The 23,675-nt window shown below is 53.6% G+C and overlaps 1 protein-coding gene across 1 annotated transcript; it reads left to right on the top strand.

Annotated features, from left to right (window-relative positions):
• Nucleotides 1-1,677: 1,677 nt before the first annotated feature.
• On the top strand, nucleotides 1,678-20,355 carry ING5 (inhibitor of growth family member 5). Its single transcript, XM_087819452.1, has 8 exons — nucleotides 1,678-1,746; nucleotides 3,751-3,822; nucleotides 4,718-4,884; nucleotides 6,144-6,255; nucleotides 6,415-6,508; nucleotides 14,763-14,898; nucleotides 15,088-15,149; nucleotides 16,542-20,355. The coding sequence occupies exons 1-8, from the start codon at nucleotides 1,710-1,712 to the stop codon at nucleotides 16,582-16,584; spliced, it is 723 nt and encodes a 240-aa protein (XP_087675578.1). The 5' UTR covers nucleotides 1,678-1,709; the 3' UTR covers nucleotides 16,585-20,355.
• The last annotated feature ends 3,320 nt before the right edge of the window (nucleotides 20,356-23,675 follow it).

Here is a 23,675-nt window from a genome sequence, read left to right as displayed (position 1 = left end):
ACTGCTCTAAAAAATAAAGTCTGTTAATTTAAGAAAAAGCCACTTAAGACAATAAAAAATACGGGTAGTATTTAGTTATGTATGCATGTGTGTGGGCGTCTTCCCATCAAGCATTAAATGGGGCCAAAAAGAACACAGCAAAACTGCTACCATTTGGATTCAAAGGCAAACAAGATAATCACAGTCCTGCACCTTCCAGAGGCGGAAAAACTCCTAAGTTCCTGGATAGTTTGAATTTTTATAATGAAAGTAAAATTGACAAAAATGTTTCCACTTTTTGAAATTTGGAGTTTAGGTATCAACATAAACATTCAAACCTGTAGGGAATTTTTGTCGGTTTATTTGAGCCAAACTGTCGGCAATTGCCGAAAAACAAAAAAACTCAATGGCTTGAGAGAATGCCAATTTTGCACCTAATTTTATACATTACAATAAAAAGAGAAGATGTACATGGGTTACATGAGCTCCATTGGTGATAGATTAGGGAGGCAAGAGAAGGCAAAGCGGGGAAACCTCTGCGACTGGACAAAAAAGTGATAGAAACATATTTTTACATAGGTGGGTGCAGGATAGTTAACAGTCAACAGTTAACTCAGTAACAGCGAGGGAATTTGTGGTCTTTGCTCTGTTGCAGTGCCTGTGCTTTGATGGGTCCGGAAAATTGCTTTGACATGCCAAACGAACGTTATCACAGATGCAAAAAGACGACAGGCTTAAATAAGGTGAAAATTGACCTTTGCTGGGGAAGATTCTAGCCTAGGGCATGACTATCCACCATAAACTGCTTTTACGTAAATAAAAAGCTTTAATCTCAGACCATCCTTTGTGGTTTAGCTGAATTGAGTTTAAGGCCACCATGCAGCAGGCCTTCCCTGAGCTTGTCAGGTTTAGTATGTGGGCCCTTTTCCTCCATACTGGGAAGAAAGGAAGGGGGTACACTTTTTTATTGAATGATTTTAGAGCGAGAGGAAGGGAGAAAACATTGATGCGAGAGAGACATCCTTCGGCGCCCGCGGCACGCCCCCCGGGGAGGGCCCAGGAGCCAGGCACGTGCCCTGTCGGGGGCGCCGAACCCACGTCGGGTTAGAGCGGAGGGCGCTCAACCAGCTGGGCCACGCGGGCGGGGCGCCTCTCCCAACGGGCATCCAGAGGGGCTCCTGCTCCGGTCGCCGTGGGTGCCCACAGGCTACCCCCACATCGCGCGCGGAGGGGGCGGGGCTGCGGGCCCAGGCTCCTCCCATCCCTCGGGCTTGGGGGGCCGGCGGGGTGGCGCAGAGCCCCCTCTCCCACCCCCACGAAGGGCCTCCCGGCGGCCGGCGCCAGCGCGCATCTCCCTGACCCCCACCGACACCTGCTGAGCCCGTGAACCCCGTTTTTCTGCGCGCACCCGCGGCGCTCCGGGGACCCTCCGTCCGCTGGACCACGTCCGTCACCCCTCCGCGCACCTGCTCGGCGCCCCCCGGGCCCAGGGGGCATCCGGCGGCCCAGGCCCGACCCCGCCGCCGGCGCCCAGCGCCCCCGGCCCGCCCTCGCTCCCCGAGACCGCGCACGCACTCCGCCGACCGGAAGCCAGGGGGCGGGCCCCGCCGCCGGCCGCCCCGCCCGCGGGCCAATCCGCAGGCGCAGCTCATTAATAGTGAGGACCCGCCCCGCCCTCCGCCTGGCGCTCCGCCCGCCCGCGCAGACCCGGAGCGCGGCCGCGGACGAAGATGGCGACCGCCATGTACTTGGAGCACTACCTGGACAGTAAGCGCCCCGTGCTGCCCGCCGCCGCCTCCCCCCGAGCGCCAAGGCCCGCGCGCGGCCCCCGGGGCTCGTGGGGGCTGCGGGACGGCCCGGGGGCGGCGGGGCGCACGCGAGGCGGGGCGGGTACAAGGGTCGGGCGCGGGGGGTGCGGCGCCGGGTCCGCCGACAGGGCCGCGCCAATTCTCGGTGCGTCACGGCGGGGCGGGGCCAGCGCGCGGTCCGCCTCTCGGCCCGGCCCGGCTCTCGCACAGGCCCCGCCCGCGGCGGCCCCGCCCGGCCAGGCCCCGCCCCTGCGCGGGCCCCGCCCCCTGCGCAGGCCCCGCCCTCCGCAGCCCTGCTCCCGCGCCCCGCGGCGACTCGGTCTCAGCCTGCCGCCCGCTCGGGTCCAGGAGGTGGCCCAGGTCTGGGGGCTCCGGGCGCCAAGCCTCACCTCGTGCATCTGGAAGATGGGGAGGCGGTGCTGGCTGCAGGGCCTCCCGGGGTGCCTGCCTTTTCAGGGGTACTTCCGGGACTGATTAAGGTGTTCAGGGCTGAGGCTCCTCCAGCAGGGCGCCTTCTGTCCGTCTGTAGCTCAGGTGGCCCCTCCTGACCACTCCTGAGCAGATGGCTATCCCCGCATTTCACAGAGGCGGAGTAGCTTGTCAAGGTCACCCGCAGTTTGGGTCTGCCTAGCTCTGGCTGGGGCGTGGGGCCGTGTTGCACTGGGGATTTTCATGGCCTGAGCACCGCACCTGAGGTGCTGAGTAGGGATCTGGGGAGACAGTGGGGTCAGCTCTCCCCAGGTGGGTCAGCCAATCCTGGTCATTAGCTCTGCTCTCCTCGCCCATCCTGAGCACTGGTTTGGTGGGAGAGCGCATGGAGGGGAGCCCCCCATTGTCACTAGAGGCCTGCACCCAGGTGTCTGCTAGGGAGCACGGGGGTTTGCCCTTCTTTGTCCCACCACCTGTCTAGTGGGCCCTGTGGGAGGGTCTGAGGAACATGAATGTGAAGGCTGAGAAAGGAGGCACCTGCTTGCTCCTTGAGCACCTCCTGGAAAGCAGACAGCTCCATTTTGCTGGAACTTACTATCACATGGGCAGGTGGGTTCTTTTAAAGTTTATAGAAGATTAAGGGCCATGAAGGAGCCCAGCAGGTCTCAAAAGCAGGGGGGGTGGCCCTGTCCTGCAGAGCCCTGGGTAGTAAGACAGAGCAGGAAGGTCTGGGGAGGGCACGGTGAGCCTGGGGGCTGTTCAGGGAGTTTTCACGGCTCTCTGGGGAGCTGGGGAGCACTGGGGCTTTAAGCATCAGCTTCTAAAGATTAGATTGAGCTCTTGAAATGATCACTGCACATGGAGAGTAGAGGGGGGCCAAGACTGGACGCAGGAGTCCTGTTGTGGCTGTGTAGGTGTGTGGGGACGTTGGCCTGGACTAGGAGGATGGCAGCGGGCACAGGTTAGCAGCATGGCGTAGGGTCCTCCACCTGTGAGGTCCAGCACGGCCTGTTTAACTTTAAATGAATTAAACCTGAGTGAAATTAGAAGCTCAGTCCCTCAGCGGTACTAGCGCATTTCACGTGCCCAGTAGCCCTGTGTGGCCAGTGCCCGAATTTTGAGGCAGCTCAGAGAACCCTTTCATCTCTCCATAAAGTCCTACTGCATGCTGGTTTGCACTACCCAGGGCGTGGACTTCAGAGTAAGGAGGGAAAGATCAAAGAGGACCGCCGGGCTTGGACTGGGCGGCTGTGGTGGGGTAATCTAGACGGAGTGTCTGGGCGGGGGAGTCCTGCGGCCTTCTTTCCTGACTACTGGAAGCATGTTTCTAAGTGCACCTCTGAGCCCTCTAGCTTCTGGCAGCTTCTGGAGTGTGTGAGCCCATTACCAGTGTTGATAGGTGGGGACACCTTAATGCTCGTCCTCCTCAAACCCTAACGGAGAGAAGGCAGTAGGCTGGCTATGTCTGCAGGTTCAAGGCCCAGCAGGCAGACTTGTGTGCTGCTCCTGAGAAGCCCACGTCCCTGTGTTTCAGGTATCGAGAACCTTCCTTGTGAGCTTCAGAGGAACTTCCAGCTGATGCGAGAGCTGGACCAGAGGACAGAAGGTGGGCTCAGGCCTTCAGTACAGCCGGGAAGAGGAGGCACCCTGGGGTAGCACTGGGTGACCAGGGGACCCAGTGCAGTGGGCTGTGGACCAGCCCTAGGCTGTGGCTTCGGGAGGTATCTTAGAGTGCTGATACTTTAAACCAAACTTAGTTCCTTGGGTTCTCCAACATCTTCAAGTCACATCTGTAAGCATCATCCTCTCCATGCAGTCAAAATATTTGTTACCTTTCTTTTAAAAGATCTGTGTGACCCTCCCCCAGGGCCACCACCCTGAGTCCCACCTGCAGCAGGCATTCTCCCACCTCAAAACCAGAGTTAAGAGTTGTGTCTGTCCCACCTGGACGTTGATGAGCCACACAGGGTGTCCTTTGTGTGTCCCTTTTCTTGCTCATGGTCACCTTTTGTGGATTAATCGGTGCTGCTCCGTGTAGCAGCAGCTGGTTCTTTTTGAGGACTGGACATTTGGGTTGTTGCTTGTTTCCTGCAGTTATGGATGTTTTCCCATGTGTATCCTGGCATCTAAATCTTTAGAGTGGGTACCTAAGAGTAGTATGCCAGGTTGTAGGTAAGGTGAACACACACTTCATTGTTCAAACAGGAACTCTTGAAAGTCAGAGCAGGCACAATGCATGCTCCTGGGACAGCAGTCGTACACAGCACTGCCTGGGCACCTTGTCCTGGCTGGAGCGTCTGCCCAGCTCTGTGATGCCATGCTGCCTGTGGACACGCTGCCTGTGGAGGGCTGTGTCCACTGTGTCCCCACCCACAGTGCCTCGGGGTGCGTGTCAGTCACTTTGCCAACACTTGGTATTGTCAGGCTTCATTTGTTGCCCATCTGGTGAACATGTTCTGGCATCTTGTGCAGGGACTAGCTTTCAGCCATTTCTTTCTCAGATAAGAAAGCGGAGATCGACATCCTGGCTGCGGAGTACATCTCCACAGTGAAGACGCTGTCCGCAGAGCAGCGGGTAGAGCACCTGCAGAAGATCCAGAGTGCATACAGCAAGTGCAAGGAGTACAGCGACGACAAAGTGCAGCTCGCCATGCAGACCTACGAGATGGTGAGGGGCCAGGGGGTTGGGGGGTGGGGGCGAGCTGCTCAGAGACCCAGGTGCAGCTGGCCATGCACACCTAGGAGATGGTGGAGGGGCGGCTGGGGATGGGGCAGCTCAGGCTCTGGCAGTGCGATGTTTCCACAGGCGTACAGACAGGCGTCACTCACCCCAGACCTTGATTGCGTCTTGTTTTCTCTGCCCTTTTGCTTATTTATTTGGCTGCAGAAACCGTCCATTTTTATATAGAGATTTCTAGTCATCTTTTTGATCAGCTTTAGGAAGAGTCCTACAATTTGTGTCCTGTTTCCTCTCAAGTAAGCTTCACTCAGAGCTCACACGGCCGGAGCCATGAGGCACGTTGTGTGACATCTCTGAATGCCCTTCCCCACCTCCCCAGACAAACGACAGTGATTTCTTAAAAACCTGAAGTAATGTGTTTTCAGGAAAGAATACTCTAGAAGGAGACCTTAACGCTTGTATTTGGGATTGTGATGCCCCAACTGCTGCATCTTTAGAGTAAGCAGCCTGTTTCCTGAAATATTGTGTTTGATCAGTTGTCTTTTTATTTTATTTTAAATATGTCTTTATTGATTTCAGAGAGAGGAAGGGAGAGGGAGAGGTAGAAACATCAATGATGAGAGAGTCATTAATCGGCTGCAGCCCGCAACCTGGGCATGTGCCCTGACCGGGAATTGAACCCTGATCTCCTGGATCCTAGGTCGATGAGCCACGCCCGGCCGGGCTGATCAGTTCCTTGAGTCAGGTTTTCTCTTTGATGCAAAATGAGCTTGAGGTTGTGGCCTACCTTGCACGGAGGTACCGTGGCTCCTCCCTGGCGGGCTGTGACTTGGGGAGCAAGCGCGGCCGTCTGCCTCCCTGACCGCAGTGCCCTCTCCCTCCCAGCTCGTACCATAGCAAAGCACTAGAGGAATCTTGTTTTCATTTTTTTTGTTGTTCTGTGTAAGATCTGCGTTCCTCAGGTTTTTAAGTTAGGACTTGGTCTCACATGTCCTCACCCCTAGTGCACTGCGTTTCGCAGCTATGTCATGGTGCTGCTGACCTGTGGTTTTTCCTGAGCAGGATTTGTTTGGTTGAGGTCTCAAGAGGACCCTCAAAGCTTTGGCACGGAGGCCTCGCCTTAGCAGAGCTTTGATGACGGAAGGCTTGGCAGAGGCTTGGGCAGTGGGACTGGTGGGCTGGTGCTGGGCTGTGACTCCAGCTGTTTGCATTCATGTTAAATGCAACGTGTGAGATCCTCTGTGCAGGTGGATAAACACATTCGGAGGCTTGATGCGGACCTGGCGCGCTTTGAAGCAGACCTGAAGGACAAGCTGGAGGGCAGCGACTTTGAGAGCTCTGCAGGACGGGGGCTAAAAAGCAAGTCTCGTTTCTCGTTATTCCGTTACTTTCAACTACGGTGACTTGAAGAATTGTCTGATAAGTGTTAGGAACCTGGTGGTGAAGATCACATTTGGGTGCATCGTGTCCTTCTCTAGTGAATTCTGTGACAGTAGTTGGGTCTTCGTTGTCTTTCAGAAGGTCGAAGCCAGAAGGAGAAGAGGAGCTCCCGGGGGCGAGGCAGGAGGACCTCAGAAGAAGACACTCCGAAGAAAAAGAAGCACAAAGGAGGGTGAGACGCCTTTTTCTTTCTCTTTTTCCTCAAAGAGCAGGGTAGCAGCCGCCCTGGAGGAAGCGCTTACACGCCCAGCGTGGCTGTGGCTCGAGGGCTTTTCCCGTCAGTCCTCAGTCATCGATGCACCCTGGGTGAGCGGCAGGGTAGGCGATGACTCCAGGGAGGGCCCCTGCTCCTGCCCGCCTGCCCGCGTGCGGGAGCATCGGCCTGGCACCACAGCCCCTTCTCTGAGCGTGCGCCTGCCTCTCGAGAGATGTAACTCTTCACAGTTGGGGCTAAGCCGCCCTTCAGCAGCTGCCTGTGTATCAGTTGATCGTTTCATATGTAAATGTCGTTTTGTATACGGTCACTGTTGTGTGGTTGCATTTATTAAACACACGTCATTTCACTTGACCTTGAGGATGTTTCATGTAAAGCCTCCCACCTGACCCCCTTCCCCGTGCTGGAGCGTCGCTTCTCAGAAGTGATATTTAGACTAAAGAGAAAATGATAAAATGTCAGCTGGCTTCTGTGGAGACGAATTTGACAGTTTTGGGGCGAGGTCAGAAGAGTTAGGTCTTGACAAAAAATGGAAAAGTTTTGGTTATTAAACCTGCCGTTTAAACTTTTACCATTTATTTATTTATTTTAAAAAATATATCTTTATTGATTTCAAAGAGAGGAAAGGAGAGGGAGAGAGAGAGATAGAAACATCAATGATGAGAGAGTCATTGATCGAGCCCGCAACCCAGGCGTGTGCCCTCACCGGGAATCGAACCCCAATCGCCTGGATCCCAGGTCAATACTCAACTGCTGAGCCATGTCCAGCCGGGCAACTTTTACCTTTTAAAAACACCAAGATGCCAGCCTTTGCGTTGTAAAGCACTACAAGGATGCAGAACACGACACAGAACTTGTAGTTGAATGAACTGCGGTGAGAGGCGCGTCCTTGTAACCGGGGCCTCGTGGTGACCCACAGCTGCAGGAGCCCTTCGACAAGCCTGTTGGTGCCATGACCCCCTCCGTCTGCCCCGGAGCAGCACGACCCAACGCTTACATAGCATGTGGCCACTCGTTCTTTCTAGTTTTGTCTCCCACGAGTGCACTCCTGGATGCTAACCTTTGAGTTGGACTTTATTAAGGAATGACTTACACGCAGTAAGATGTCCCCATGTTAAGTACACCGGTTGATGCTGCCTCCAGTTTCTTAAGGTTATGGAACCATTTGGGCTTTCCATTTCTTCTTGAGTCAGTTTTGGTAATGTGTCTACAAAGATTTGTTGTTTCATGTAAGTTTCCTGATTTGTTGACATCAGATTGTTTATAGCATCATGTGATCCTCTTGACGTAGGATTTGTACAGATGACCACTCTTTCAGACCTGACACGGGTCATTTATGTCTTCTCTCGCTTTGTCTTGATTGTCTCAGAGAACTAGCGTTTGGTTTCATTGATTTTTTTTTCCCCCCCGTTTTCTGTTGCATTTATTTCTGCTCTTATTTTTACTATTTCCTTCCTCCCTCTTTACTTGGATTTACTTTGCTTTTTCTTTTCGCTTTTTAAGAAGTAATTTAGATCATTGATTTTCATACCTTTCTTTTCTGACAAGCATTTAAAGCTATAAGTTTTCATCTAATTTTGGTTTTAGCTACATCCCACAAATTTTGATATATATATATTTTTTATTCCATTCAAAATATTTTGAAATTTTCTTGGTAGTTTTTCTTTGACCCATAGTTTATGTATAAGTAGGTTTCTCAGTTTCAAAGTAATCTTGGGTTTTCCATGTAACTTTATGTTTTCAATTTCTATTTTAGTTTTGTTGTGATCAGAGAACATTCTGTGATTGAAATCCTTTATTGTCGATTAAGACTTGTGTTACAGGTTATGGTCTGTGTGCTGAAAGTTTCGTACGTGCTTGAAAAGAATGTGTGTTCCCCTGTGGTTGGGTGTCATGCTCTGTGAGTGTGAATCCCACAGCCAGGCAAGTGTTCTCTCTGGCTGGGAGAGGATTGTTGAAATCTCCAACTCTCGTTGTGATTTTGTCTGATTCCCCTTTCTGTTCTGTAGTTTTTGTTTTTTAAAAACATGTCTTTATTGATTTCAGAGAGAGGAAGGGAGGCTGAGAGAAACATCGATGATGAAAGTCATTAATCAGCTGCCTCCTGCACGCCCCCTGCTGGGGATCGAGCCCTAAACCCTGGGCATGTGCCCTGACTGGGAATCGAACCACGATCTCCTGGATTCTAGGTCGATGCTCAGCCACTGAGCCACGCCGGCCGTGCTGTTCTGTCAGTTTTTGCTTCATGTATTTTGAAGTTCTGTTATTTGGTTCTACGCATGCGTAAAGAAAAGTAACCGACTCCTTTTTCATTATGAAATTTCTTTATTCCTTGTAACAGTCTTTGTTTTGAAGTCTACTCTGCCTGATGGTCCCGCAGCCCCCTCCCGCTGTCTGCGGGTGAGTTTTGATGGCAGCAGCTTCTTTTTCCGTTCTTTAACTTCCAGCATGTGTGTATTTTTGTATTTAGAGTGAGTTTCTTGAAGGTGGCAAATAGCTGAGTTTTACTTTTTCATCTAGTCTGACCATCTCTGCCTTTTCATTGTAAAGCTTAGGCTATTCAGATGTTTAGCATAAGAGCCTACACACCTGTTCTCCCTTCCTGCTCCTGGCCTTGGTGCGATTGTCAAGATTCTTCTACATGGGATGAGCCTCACAATATATTAGTGTTACTACTTTAGGTCAAACCATTGATTATCTTAAACACATTTTAAAATGTAAGAAAAAGTGTTACAGTCACACCACCTATTTTCCATTTCCAGTGCCCTTTATTTTTTATGTCGATGCAAATTTCCATCTGGTGTCGTTTCACATCTGCCTAGAGAACTCCCTTTAAGGTTTTTACAGTGCACGTCGGCTCTTGGCTTTTATTTCCCTGAGACTGTCTTACCTCCACTTTTGAAGGATGTTTTCGGAGGAAACAGAAGTGTAGGTTGACTTTTTCTCCCAGCACTGAAGACATTATTCCACTGTCTTCCGTCGTGTGTGATCCTGATAACAAGTTAGTGCTGACTCTTACCTGGGTTCTTTATATGAGTGGCTTTATTTGGTTTTGCGGCTTCTAAGGGTTTTTTTGAGCAACTTTTAACAGCTGAATTATGATGAATTATAATTACTGCTGTGGGTTTTTGAGCTTCTTGGAACTGTTGATTTCTCATTTGCATCAAATCTGGAAAATTTTCAGGCAGTTCTTCAAATACGTGTTTCTGCTCTTTCTCTTTTCTGTGGGACCCCATTGACATGTATGTCTGTTAGCTTGGTCTCTTCCCACAGATCACCGAGGCCCTGAGTATTTTCTTATCTGCGTTTTTCTTTCCGTGCTTAGTTTGGATAGTTTCTGTTACTTTGTCTTCAAGTTTTTTCCCCTTTGTGTCTAATTTAATCATCGTATCCTTAGTGTGAATCATTCATCTAAGAGATTTTCTTCTCAAGAATTTCGGTTTGTTTCTTTTTTTATACCTCCTACTTGTCATATTACATTCATATTTTTCTCAATATATCTTTGAATATGTGTATTTACAGTGGCATTTTATAAACTACTGATCCTATCTGTGTCATTTCCAGGTCTAGTTCTATCTAAAAACCACTTTAGTAAGGTGTCGTTGAACTGCCAGAAGCTGTACACATTTAACATAGGATTTGCTGGTGAGGTTGGCAGGTCTTTTTCCATCGACCGGCTCTTCTCCTGGCTACAGGGCACGTTGTCCTACCTCTTCACACGTCTAGTAAGTCTGATTGGATGCCAGACAGTGTGATTTTTATGTTGTTGAATATCTGGATCTTGTTGCCTTCACTTAATAGGCGTTGAATTTTTATTTTTTTAAAATTTTGGTCAGTAGTAAAATCGTCCGTGGATCTTACCTTATCCTTTGCAGGCTTGTTTTTAAACTTTGCAAAAAACTTTTTTTTAAAGGTCCAGATAGTAAATATTAGGCTTGTGGGCCATATTGTTTATGTTGTGATCACTCAACTCTGCTGTCTTATGTGAAATTGTGTTTCAGTGAAGCTCTGTTGACAGAAACAGGCAGCCAGCTACAGGCTGTATTTTGCTAACCCGCAGGTTAGGGTGGCCTTGACTCTAGGGTTGGTTAAGCCCTACTGCTAAGGTGTGACTCTTCTGCATTCTGTTCTGAATGCCCTGGCTGTTTAACCTGGTCTCCATTTGAGGCTGGAACTCGAATGTCGTCCGGCCTGCACATGAGCTCTGGGGATTGTGCTGCGCACAGCTGCCCAGTACCCTGCCTGGTCTTGGGCATACTCAGCCTGTGCACAGAAAACTTAGTTTTTAGCTAAGAACTCAAAAAAAAGTTCCTGTGTAGATTTCTGGATCATATTCTCTCTAAATCCTGCTTTCCAGCACCCTGCCCCCAAATTCCAGCAGCCTTGCCGTCCCTGATTCTTGACTTGTGCTGTTTGGTTTCTCTCTCTGGACTGGAGTGTGGAAGGTGCCGAGATGATTGCAGTCTTCCCCTTGTTTTTCCCCTTCTCAGGATTGCAGTGTTGTGTGCCGTCTGTCCAGTGTCTGGAAAAGTTGTTTTGTATAGTTTCTAGTTTTCTCGTTGCTCACAGTAGGAGGGCAGGATCGGTACCTGTTACTGTGTCACGGTCGGAAGTAGAAGTCTCTTTTTCTTCTTTCTCTTTAGTGCCTAAGTTTTCCTGGGCCTCTCTCCTGTGCCTTTCCTTTTGAAGGACTGTTTGACTTGCTGTTTCCAGAGCCGGGATTTGCTGATAGGACGTGAAACCTGGCGAGAGCATCTTTACTGAAGCTCAGAGTGCACTTGTCCTCCTTACACTCACTGGAGTTCAGTTTGACCTTTGACTGGACATGATAGTCTGCACGTGTTCTTGTGAAGCCAAAGTTTTGTACATGTGGCAGGACATTAACACTGGGCTGTGAAACTTGCTTCAGAAAAGGCATCTGCCTTTGGGTGGACGTTTTTGTTACTCCTGTGAACAGCGAGGCTGCGTCAGTTACAGGTGGTGGGATCGTCTTTAATTTCATATATTGTATTTTTGGTACTAGAACACCCATTTGATTCCTTTTTTGAATACATTTTTAGTTCGGTTTTGAAAAGTCTCCAGATTTGTATCCGTTTTTCATATTTTCTTCCTAATAGCTGTTTTATTTTTATATTTTTAAATGTCTTTATTGATTTCAGAGAGAGGAAGGGAGGGGGAGAGAGAGATGGAAACATCAGTGATGAGAGAGTTGTCATCGATCAGCTGCTTCCTGCACGCCCCTCGACTGGGCATCGAGCCCGCAGCCTGAGCCTGTGCCCTGACCAGGAACAAACTGTGATCTCCTGGACCCTAGGTCGATGCTCAACCACTAAGCCACACTGGCCGGGCTCTGATAGCGGTTTAAAGACCTTGTCTGCTGATGTTAACATCGGGACGTGTGTATCTGCTTCTACCGGCCAGCGTTTCTCTTGGTCATCAGTCGTGTTTTCCTGTTTCTTTCACATCATATAGTTTGTTGTCGTCTGACTTTAGAGATAGAGGAGCCTAGGGAGTGAGATTTCTGCTCCTTCCTATGGCGTTTGCTACTTGGTCCAGGCAAACTGAGCAGGGTGGAGGCAGGTTGCCCCTCACTGAGACCCAGTCCCCTCTGGTGTCAGGGTTGGTCCTGAGGGGAAGCCCTCTGGTTCCTGATTGAGAACCCAGAGATCTCTTCTGCCTCGTGAAAGGCTGCCTGGAGGGCCCTCAGCACTTTGGCTGTGTACCTTTCTCATCTCTTGTACAGAGGTAAACCTCCTTCCACAGTCAGTGCAGGTCTGGGAGAGCTGGCCCCTTCCCCGAGGATGTGATGGGAACCTTCACTTTGCCTTGCTATCACTGAGCAGCCTCTGCGTGGTCCCTGGGTTCAGTAAATAGACTGGGGTCACAGCTGCTGTGGGTGTAGGGTCCTATAGGGTTGGTGGCCGTGCTAGCTCTGTGTGGCCCTGTGGGCTGCAGGGCCTTGGCCAAGCCCAGGAGATGGATGGCCTGCCCCCTTGGCTGCTGCCTCTCCCTGGCCTTAGGGCATCCAGCATTTGTTACTCCTGTTTTCTATTGTCTTTAAAATGTGGTGTTAGCAATTTGTTGGGTTTGGGTTTTTTAACTTGTAGTAGCAGCAGCTGCTCAGAACCTGAAGGTACTCTGCCATTTCTGGGGAAGGACAGGTGCTCCCATTTGTCTCTTCCTCACCAGAGGGTCCCCTCGGAGGGGACAAGACCCCAGCTGCCTGGTGCAGTGGGAGCCTCCCTGACAGGGTGCACTGGTTGAGCTACAGAGACCTTAGTGTGACCCACATGTCTCTGCTGGCACTTGGGATGGCAGGGCTGCAGCTTTCCTGAGTCCTAATGGCGTGTGCATGGTGACCGCTAACAGCTCTGAGGGAGTGTGTGGCTTCACCTTTCTGCTGGGCTGGCTGCCCCTGTGCAGGTGATAAGGGGAATCCGTGGGTGGAGACATTTGCGGAGCTCCGGGGGGGGGGGGGGGGGGGGGACGGGGGGGAGGGGACGACAGGCTGGACCTTGCACATCTGTGTGAATCCATTTCCTCCATGGCCACCCTGAGTGGTGGTGCTGTTACTGTCTCGGGTTACAGATGTTGAAACAGAGCAGCACCATAGATAGCGGGTTCTCGCAGCCTGCCCGAGGGTCAGGCTTGGCAACCTCCTGCGTGCCTCCCCCTAGGGGTAGCATGAGCGCCCACTGCCCTGGAGCCCCCTCTGGTGAGACTTGAAAGGAGGTGGCTCAGGAGCGATCCCCACCCCTGGCGAGGTGGTGGCTCACCAGACTGCCCCCTAAGCCCCTCCAGCCTCTCTTGCTGCCACCCTTGAACACAGGGTGACAGGCGAGGCTCAGGTGGCAGCTGATATGAAGTCAGTGCAGAAGTGTGGAGAGTGCCAGAGAGAGAGCGGGAGCGTGCCAAGTATGTGTGGTTGCTCAGGCGAGCACCTGGGAGGCAGGACAGAGCCAGCAAGTGGGTGTGACAGTGTCATGGGCCTTGGTGACAAACCGAGGTTTTGATGTAGCAAGGAACCAGCGTCCGAGTTTGAGATCTACCGTGCTTGCTCCCCGAAGCAGGGTTAACGCATGTGGATGGGTCAGGCTCTTGTGACATTTATGCGTCTTCTCTAAATAGAAAATCCTATCCCCAGAGACAGAGCAGAGGGAGGAGACTCAGGCGGGCCTGGAGCCTGCATGGGGGCACTCATGCTGGGGGGTGGGCAGCATGTATGGGGTTACTGTGTGGCGCCCTGGGGCATATGGGGCCTGGTATGTGACTCAAAGACATGGAACCTTCTGAAACATGGCTCCCACGTCACGATGTCGGTGTTGCCCTGGTCTGTGGCTGTTGCTCAGCTACCCCTCTGCCCCGTTGCCCTGTGAAATAGTACACATAGCACCCATGTGCCCGTGTACACGTGTATTCTGGGGATGGGTCTCTGCACTGACGGGAACATACTGTGTCCTGCAGCTTGTCGTTTTATTTCAAGAATACTGAAACATGTTAAGAGTAAATGCCCTAATCCCTTCTCTGTAACAGGTGGACAACTGTCCCACCTGCCCCGCTGCAGAGCTGTGGGCAGTGGTTGGAGGGAGGGCAGTGTGGGCACAGCGGGGGCCTGGCTGGGCCTTTGGTTAGAAACCTCAAGGGGAGCTGAGGGTGGTCGGCGACAGACCTGCTTCCCAGGTGGGTGGAGAAGTTCGCTGTGGCTAGAAGTGTCCCTGCTGATGAGTGGGCAGCTGGGTGAGCAGAGGGGAGCTCCTGAGATTTAGATCTCCGGGGAGGGTGAAGGAGATGGTGGGTTCTGTGGGTTTTGGGGTGGAGAAGGTGTGTGCAGATGCGGGTGGGAAGGTGCCAGCCATTGTCGTGGGAGGGATGGGGAGAGAGCTGGTGAGGGGAAGCCTGCTCAGACCCCTGGACCTGTCTGGTGGGATCCAGGCAGGGTTCTAGGGTGCCTCCCCTGGGGTGGGGGAAGAGGCTCCCCGGGAGACTGGGGAGGGTCGACCTGGGGTGAGGGCAAGTCCCGGGAGCAGGTCCTATCCAGGTGGAGGGACCAAGACAAGATGGCTCCATGTGCCCGAGTAGCCTGGACCCTGATGCCCAGAGACGAGTGCTTTTCCCTTCACAGGTCTCTGCGCCTTTGCCTCCCTACCTGTCAGGTACCACAGGGGCGATGCGGCCCCATTACCTGCTGCTTAGTGCTGTTGTGTCCCTTTAGGTCCGAGTTCACTGACACTATCTTGTCCGTTCATCCTTCCGATGTGCTGGACATGCCCGTGGACCCCAACGAGCCCACCTACTGCCTCTGCCACCAGGTGTCCTACGGGGAGATGATCGGCTGTGACAATCCAGACGTGAGTGTTGGGCATGCTGTGGCGGGGTTCTGCCACAGGACTCGGGGGCCTTGAGATGGGAAGCGGGACACTGTGGCATCCCCCTATGGGAGGAACCCCAGGCTGGGTCCTGTATCAGGTGGGGTGGGGTTGGCGGCACACAGCAAGCCAAGTGCTCACTGTGGCTCTCCCCCCACCCCCACCTTGCAGTGTCCCATCGAGTGGTTTCACTTTGCCTGTGTAGACCTGACCACGAAGCCCAAAGGAAAATGGTCAGTATGGGGCACTGCTCTGTCTCCTCTGAGACAACGGGGTGAGGGTGGGGGTGGGGGTGGCTGGGCCTAGTGAGACTGTCCCTGCTCGGGCCCCCGGTGCTCTGGGGATGGTTGCGGGGACTTGGCTGTGTCACATGCCAGTCCTGTGTCCCCAGCCAAGTTGGTGAGGACCATCTGCTGCCTACCTCACCTGGGGCATCTTTTGTTATACTTGCATAATACCTACTTTTCCGTAGAATGGCCATTCTGAATCTTGAGTCAGGTAGCAATAACCCTAAATAAAAATGAGAAGTGGGGGGTTCTTTTCTGCTGGGGAAGTTTGCGAGGACAGTATCAAAGGGATGGGACCAAGTGTCAGGCTCCTGCTCAGGGGTGTACGTGCCCAGGAGGACAGTGCTCATATCCATCCTGGAATTCAGGTGTCCCTGTGATGTCATTTAAGTAAAAACCCGGTTTTATTTACTTGTGCTAAAGACTGACACGTGTTCTAGGCTGCATTTGTGGGGATGTCGCCCTCCCTGGGTGTGCCTGGGTGTGATGGTGCATTTGCTCTTGTGCAGACAGGACTTATCCTGGGTCCTCAGTGGATGGCAGTGAGTCAGAAGCAGCAGCCCTGACAGCCTTTTGGCGTGGGTGGCGGGACTGTGACGGGGCCGCAGGCAAAGCCCTGGCAAATTAGGCGGCCCATTGGGCTGAGGAGGCCGACCGATGGGCAGGCTTGCCTATGAGGTGGGGAGCTCCTGAGCCTTTAGAAGGGATGTGAGGCGGGAGGGGTTTGATTCTGGACTTGCTGTATTTGAGGTGTTTGTGGGCTCCTGGTGGAAGGAGTCTAGCAGGCTTGGAAACTAGTTTTGCCTTTGGGAGGGCAGGCAGAACCCTGAGGCAGGGTGGGGCCCCATCTTGGCTGTCCTGATCCCCGAGTATGGAGACTTCTTCTTGTAGGTGAGATGTGAGTCGACCGTCATGCTCTTGCTGTGTGTGCTGTGTGTGAGCATGATGCTGGGCACTGCTGCTCTCTCTCCAGGGCTCAGCCAGGGCAAGGGCAGCTGGCGGGCATGGGCCAGAGGGCAGGGGTAGGGGCAGGGGGCAGGGGCAGGAGCAGGGACAGAGGCTTCCTCAGGGCCCACTCACTAGCACACACTTGGCCTGGGTGAGCTCAGCCACACAGGAATCAGCTGCCATCTGATAGGGAGCTCGGGAGGGCTGCTAGGGAGAGCAGCATGGACGGTCCCTGTGTCCGTGCGGTGCCATGGTCCAGGAGTGACCGAGAGCGCTCTCGGTCTGAGGCTCCGGAACTCTTCTGGGGCTGTTTCACTGGGAGCAGGACTGGGCCTCCCGAGTGCTGACAGAAACCTGCAAAGGGCTGATGCTGCGCCTCTCTCGACGCAGGTTCTGTCCCCGGTGTGTCCAGGAGCGCAGGAGGAGGAAGTAAGGAAGAGGCGGAGCCGGCAGGAGAGCGAGCTGAAACACTCCTCTGGTCACGCTGCAGTGTTTTACCTTCACCTTAAAACTACCTTGTTTTGAATATTTAATAACTCAGTGGCCAGTTGTAATTCTGGATATTTCCTAAAATCAACAAGAACCCACCTGAGCCCTGTTTGCACCGAGGAGGATCTCAGGGCACTTGCCAGTGACTTGTTCTCGTGACTGTTGTACAGACCCCGGCACTGAGCACGGCGGTCCCACAAGGAACCCGTGTGGCTCCGTGGGTGTGTGCGTGCGGCATGCTGGGTGCAGTGGGACCTGCCAGCTGGGAGCAGACACTGCCATCACTTTGCAGCTAGAGGTGTGAGCCTTGCGTGGTCTGCAGTTTCCTGGGCTTCCCCCGGAGAGCCCACGCCACTGGTGTACATCGTCCACGCCGTGTACACGGTCTGTAGTCTGGTGGACATTGCCGGAAGGCGCCCTCCTGCGCTCTGAGCGGCAGCTGCGCAGAAAGGGCTGCACTCCCCAGGAGGAGCTCTACTTGGCTGTGCACTGCCCTTTAATCTGAACTGCCAGCTCCTAAGGTTTTACTGTCTGGAGTAAACAGCTCTGGATTGGTAGACGGCCGTCAGTGCCACAACCAGCACCAGTGGGTGATGGCATGACAGACTGGCTGATGTTCCGTTTCTCTGGGAATTCCGGATGTTTTTACTGTGAAGACAAAATTATTGTAATTGCATGAAGACAGTGGGTCTGTGTGTGAAGTGAGTCCAGTCTACTGAGAGCCGATTTTGAACCTGTTTCTGTGACACTGGGCCAGCACCTTGTCTCCCAGGGGATACAATTATGTGATGTGATTTGTGAATTTCTTGTGCCACATTGAAGTTCTGGAATGATGCTAGGAAACTAGAGTGTGCTTTCTGTTTAACCAGTGTTCAAACCGATTTTGAACCGTCTCTTTGGTACTCGGGGACATCGCATACATTTGGTATGTTGAGATCCACTTGTGACGGTACCTGCAGTGTGACCTCTGGGAGTGCCCCTGGACTCTCCGAGACCCACCCCGCGCGGTTCAGACAAGTCAGGGTTCCTCTTGCTAGAAAAAGAAACCTGGGAGATGGGATTGAGGTGTGAAGTGACCAGCATCCGAAGCGTCTCTTCTCTGGGGTGAAGAGAGTCTTCTGGAGTGGTCCGTCTGCTTCCTCCAATGGCCTCGTGTACCACGTCCTCTCTTGGCTTCCAGTATTTCACCAAGGAGAGGGAACGGGGCAGAGGAACTGGTGAAGCTGCGTCCTAGACCGGCCACTGCCGGCAAATGAGTTAATATTCAGCTAACGAGAGCAGATGTCAGAGGGCAGGAGGGTCCACTGGAATCTGCGGTTCTCAGCGAGTCTTATCCTGTGCAGGTTGTGTCCAGACTGCTGTCCTTTCCAGAGCCACCCAAGGGAGCAGGACTTGCTTCCAAATGACTGCAGGCGGGTCACTCCAGCCTGTGTGCCCCTTCCAGTCTCGGGCTGGTGGTTAGAGTGGGGGTCAGCAGCTGCCTTGGCCTGTCCCTGGTGGGTCCAGGCCTGATGCGCTTTCTTAGAACCCATGTCTTCCTGCTGCTCAGGAAGAAGTTGGGAGCGCACCTGAGACTCAGACTCGGGAACACGAGGCCCACTTGTATTTAGTTACTTAGCTCTATGTTACAGGTGTTCAAAGGTTGTGGGGAATCAATTGTGGAAATTTTTTCTTCACTCTTTCACTAGTTTTTGCGGAGGGGATGGGTAAGTACAGTAAGCTTGTGGTGGTTCTTTGGGAGCTGATTGAATGTTTGCATGTCATTTTTGAGCACACCCACTTGCTACCGAACACAGTGGTTTGTGGGTGCAGGTTGGTGGCTGGCTAGTTTTGATGATCACCTGGTTTTCTGAGGCCGCGCATATTTCCCAGGAATGACGACCAGCATTGGTCTTAAGCTTTTGTTTAAAATTCAGTGTTGTCATTCTGCTTGTCACTGTGTAGCATCCTGTGTGTCGATTTTTTGTAAGTTACTGTGCTTATCGGTTTCTAGTGTTTACTTTTGCCAGTTACAATAATATCACCAAAATAATATGCAGACAGCTTTGAAGAAAATGGAAAATGCGAGCATGATAGATCCCTGAGGATGTTGTTTGGATGATGACTGGACGCCATTCCTGACCTTTAATACCATCCAAGTCAGAACGACGGAAGAGTGGCTGTCTGGTTGGGAGAGAATGTCATGCCCCCTGGCCAGCTCTGGCCCCACAAGGACGAGTGGAGCACACAGAGCTGTATTCCCCACGGCCTGACTGCCCACATCTGATCCTGGGGACAGCTGTGGCGCCAACCTCGTCCCTTCGGTTGCAGGATCTGGGCTGGGCCCAGCGGGTGAGGGTGCGGCCCCTATGGCCAGGGTTTACTGGTAAAGGAAGAAGTATCTTGCTTGGAGGAGAAGCTGAACCGTTTTTTCTTGTTCTCGGTGCTGTGTGCTCAGCCAGCGCTTGAGAGACCTGCCCAACAGGACACATCTGCACAGACAGTTCGTTAAGCTGAGTCTCACATCTCTGGCTGTGCTAGTGGAGCTGTTGGCTGGGGCTGCCTGTGTGACTGTCTCCACTGTGCAGGCTGGGCCCCAGGCAGGTGGGTGTGAGACAGACTGGCCAGGGCTCTGGAAGCTGGGTGCGCAGCTGTGTGCACCGTAATGGCTTGGTGTGCTGGGGTGCGTGGGGACAGCAGCCAGCTGTGTGTCGGTGCTGTTCCAGGCTGCCACCTGCACTTGCCTCCTGCCCTGTTCCTGGCAGCCCTTGGCAGGGGCTGCTTTGAGCAATAACACTGTCCACATGCCATAGCCAGGGCCTGCCCCGTCGTAGGATTCAGAAACTTCTCATGGGCATTGCAGAGTTAAGGTTTTCCTCAGTTCTTAGTGAACAGTGATTAGTTGTCATTACCTGTGTGAGAGGCATTTAAAATGGGAAGAAATGTTCTCATTCAGGATACAGTCCTCTGAAGTGTCTTTCTCCCTACGTATGTGTTCTGTGGTGGTTACTTTTACCACATTTCATCCAAAAAGATGATGCAGCTTTAACGTGAATGTTACCTTTTATTTTCAAGGAATTATTATCTATGTTCCCTTTGTAAAGGAAAGATATTGTAAATCTTTTTATTAAATAATGTAAAGATGTATATCTGTATTTTTGGATCATGTTATAGATTATGGATATATTGTTTAATAAATAAAGTATTTTTTGGAACAAACATTAGAGAACACATCATTTTGGGAAATGATACACTCCAGCGTTGTGTCCAGAGGTGATGAGTACATCCTGCGTTGAATTTTGAAGGGGACGTGAGGTGAACTGGAGGAGAGTTGTTTGCTTGCCGTGAGCCTGGGTAGGTCCCTGGCCTCACCTCCACCAGTGACCAGCTGTGGGCCCTAGCTGTGTTGTAGAGTCAGAAGCTGGTTCCCAGGCTCACAGAAAGACATGTGGATAAGAGTGCTGTGAGCTGCTGTATGGAGACTTGATGTGCTTTGTCTGGAACAAGTTTGCCATCAAGACCTGCGGGGGTGTCAGGGCCCCTTTGGGGACCAACTATTTCTTAGGACATTCCCTGAGAGTTAACAGTGTTAATGTAAGAAACATTCAGACCTGTGAAGAATTTTTTTGGTGAGTTTATTTGAGCTGAACTATGGACAATTGCTGGCAAGCAGAATCTCAACAGGTTGCTCCTGAGAATGGCAGTTCTGCACCTGGCTTTATAGGTTACAATCAAAGGAGAAGACACAAGTGGGTTACAGGAAATCCACTGGTGATAGATTAGGGAGGTGGGAGAAAACAAAGAGAGGAAACCTCTGGGATTGGATAGAAAGTAAAATGATAGACCCTTCTTTTACTTAGGTGGGTGCAGGATAGTTAACAGTCAACAGTTAACTAGATAATAATAACAATGAGAAGATTCCTGGTCTATGCCCTGGTGCAGAGGGCCCAGAAAAAGGGTAAGTTACTTTGTTTTGCAAAGGCCTGTGTTAATCAGGTATGTTATCTCAGATGCAAATACAAGCTGAGGGGCCTAGTTGGGGTGAAAATTAACCTTTGTGAAGGAAAAATACTGCCTTAGGACATGACTACCCTCCATAAACTGCTTAAGTTTAAAAAGTTTTAATTTCAGACCATCCTTTGTGGTTATTTTAAGTCTCCACGCAAGCCTGCCCTGCGCTCGCTTTTCAGGTTTAGTATGTAGCCCCTTTTCCCCCACAACAGTCAGGGTCCAGAAACCCAACGTGGTCACCACAATGGAAAGGCACAGCCTCACTTTCCAGGTGAAAACCATTCACAGATTTGGAGTCTACCAGGCTGTCCCTTTCCAAGCACTCCAAGGGCACCTGCAGCCATTCCTTTGGGTGACCCTGGTTAGAGGAAACACCAGCTCTTTGTTTTGGGGTAGGGGTGGCAATCCTCAGTGTTTCTGAACTGGTACTGAAACCGGACAGTAATGGGTCCTGGCTGCCTGTCACCACTTGAGCCATTTAAGCAGAGACAGGGTTGAATGGTATATGAGCGTTTATTCCAATATTGCCAGCAATATGGGAGAGCAGGGGGTCATCCATGAAAATCTGCACTAACCTGCCCCCCATACGCCAGTTGCTTATATTGGGCAGAAGGACAAAGATCACATGGGAAAGTAAGAAGTAGGAGTTAACAGGCATGGGGAAGTAGGCAAGGTATAATGGTCCCAGGTTACAGGTAGTGGGGGCTGGGGGTTTGCAAAAGGGTGGGGCACCTCCAGGTACCCTTTGGGTGGGGGGAGGTTATCTTTCCAAGAAAAGGAGAGAATGGACCAAGGTAAACTCCCATGTCCTGGGGTGCACAACTCCCTGCCAGGTTAGAAAGTGCTTTTTCTAATTAGAACAATCAGTTAACAAAACATTAATGTTTCTTGTAACCACAGCTAACAATCATGGTTAACAGAGCATGATTCATATTTCTGCTCCCAACATTACTAGTCCCCAGAGGTCCCAGATGCCCCTGGTCGACTGGTCAGAGTGAGGGCCTACGGGGTAGGGTCATAGGGTGGGAAGTCAGGTTAGTCTGAGTGGCTGTCTTCCCAGGGCCTGCCTGCATCACTGAAACACCTGATCGCTGACAGGATTCCTGCAGTGACTGACCTGTGAGCAGGGGCCCTGAGGGCAGCAAGGGCTAGGTGGAAGTCTCCGGGTCACCCTGTCTTCTCCCTGCCCAGACCTCGAGGCAAAAGCAAACACATCCTTGGCAGGAAGGTGCCATGGGATGTACTTAACACCCCCAATTTACAGCTGCAGCAGTGTTGCCCGAGCACAGGGGCACTCTTGGACCCCTGGCAAGGGCCCTGCTGTTCTGGGCAATGCCGTCAGTGCCCCTCGAGTCAGGATGCTGTGAACACTCTTGCTGTCTGTCGTCAGCTGGCCACAGCGCCCCATCGTCGGGACACCACAGAGTACCCCTCCTGTGAGCCTCACGGAGGACGCTGAGAACTGGAGATGCCGCGGCAGGACCCATGGGAGCCAGAGGGCGGGAGGTGAACCCTACTCTGGTACCAGGACTGGAGCAGTCAGGAAAGTGGAACTGGCGGGCCCAGGGAACAGCAGCTGCAGGAGGCACCTGCCACCCCCCGAGCCTGGAGGCCGAGGGAGGAAGCTGGAGTTTCTGGGTCCCGCAGGGCTGGGCACAGCCTGTGGGGAAGGTGCCTGCAGCTGGGACTCAGCCGCCCGGGGAGTGGGTGCTACGTGGCCGGTGGCACCGGCCCTCGGGGAGCAGAGGGAGTGTGTGCGGAGACCCCTGCTGGGCGGTGCCTGACGCGGGTCGAGGCCCCCCAGGCCCCCCCTTCCCCCCCGAGGCGCGCCCCTCCCCCCCCCCCCCCCCCCCCCCCCCGGCCCTCGCAGTGGGGGGCTGTGGACGCCGCCACGCTCCAGGGCGCATGGGAGGCCCCTCGGGGCTGGCGGGCAGGGGCGGGGCCTGGAGGCGGGGTTTGCGGGAGGGGCGGGGCGGTGGTGCGCACGCTCAGTCCTGCCCGCCCCGCCCACTGGCTCGGGCGGCTGGAGGACCGCGGCGGGCGCTGCGCCGGGTCGGGGACGCGGGCGTGAGTGCGCGCGGCCGCCGGGGGTCGGGGCGGAGGGGCCGCGGGGGCGGGGGCAGCGGGCGCAGGTGCCGCCCGCGGGCCGACCCTTCCGGGCTGCGCCGTTACGTGACCGCGGCAGGCCCGGGGGGCGGGGCGGGGCGCAGGGCCCGCCCACATCCCCGAGGTCACGCCGGGGGCGGACCAGGCGGTCAGAGCGCCGGGTGGGGCAGGTATTCACCTCTCCCCTCCCCCTCTCCCCCCTCCCCCTCCCCCCTCCCCCGCTCTCCACCTCTCCTCTTCCCTCCCCCCACTCCACTCTTCCCCCCCTCTCCCCCTCCCTCTTCTCCCCCCTCCCCCCTCTCCTCTCCCCTCCCACCTGCTCCTCTCCCCTCTCCCCCCTCCTCTTCCCCTTTTCCCTCCCCCCTCCTGTCCCCTCTTCCCCTCTCCCCTCCCCCTCTCCCCCTCCCCCTCCCCCCTCCCCGCTCTCCACCTCTCCTCTTCCCTCCCCCCACTCCACTCTTCCCCCCCTCTCCCCCCTCCCTCTTCTCCCCCCTCCCCCCTCTCCTCTCCCCTCCCACCTTCTCCTCTCCCCTCTCCCCCCTCCTCTTCCCCTCTTCCCTCCCCCTCTCCTGTCCCCTCTTCCCCTCTCCTGTCCCCTCTCTCCTTCTCCTGTCCCCTGCCCCCTCTCCTGTCCCCTCTCCCCTGCCCCCCTCCTGTCTCCTCTCCCCTCTCCCCTCCTCTCCCCTAACCCTCACCGGTGCGGGGTCTGGGGCAACCCGCCTCCAGCACGTGGGCGGCTGGAGAAGCCCCCTCCGTCTGGGGTCCGCGCTCTTTGCACTCGGGGTGACGCCTCCCTGGAGCTCGAAGCGCCCCGAGCGCGGTGTCGCTGCCGCGCCCTCCCCGTGGATCCCTCCCCGTGGATCCCTCCCCGGTGCCGTTCCGGGGGATCAGCCCCAGGGCCGGCGGGGCTCCTGCCGGGGCAGCACCTGAGCGCCGACC

Source organism: Miniopterus natalensis, chromosome 8, assembly GCF_054644295.1.
Source record: "Miniopterus natalensis isolate mMinNat1 chromosome 8, mMinNat1.hap1, whole genome shotgun sequence".
NCBI lineage: Eukaryota > Metazoa > Chordata > Mammalia > Chiroptera > Miniopteridae > Miniopterus > Miniopterus natalensis.
Note: the sequence above shows the minus strand (reverse complement) of the source record. Positions and strands in the feature narration are given on the sequence as shown.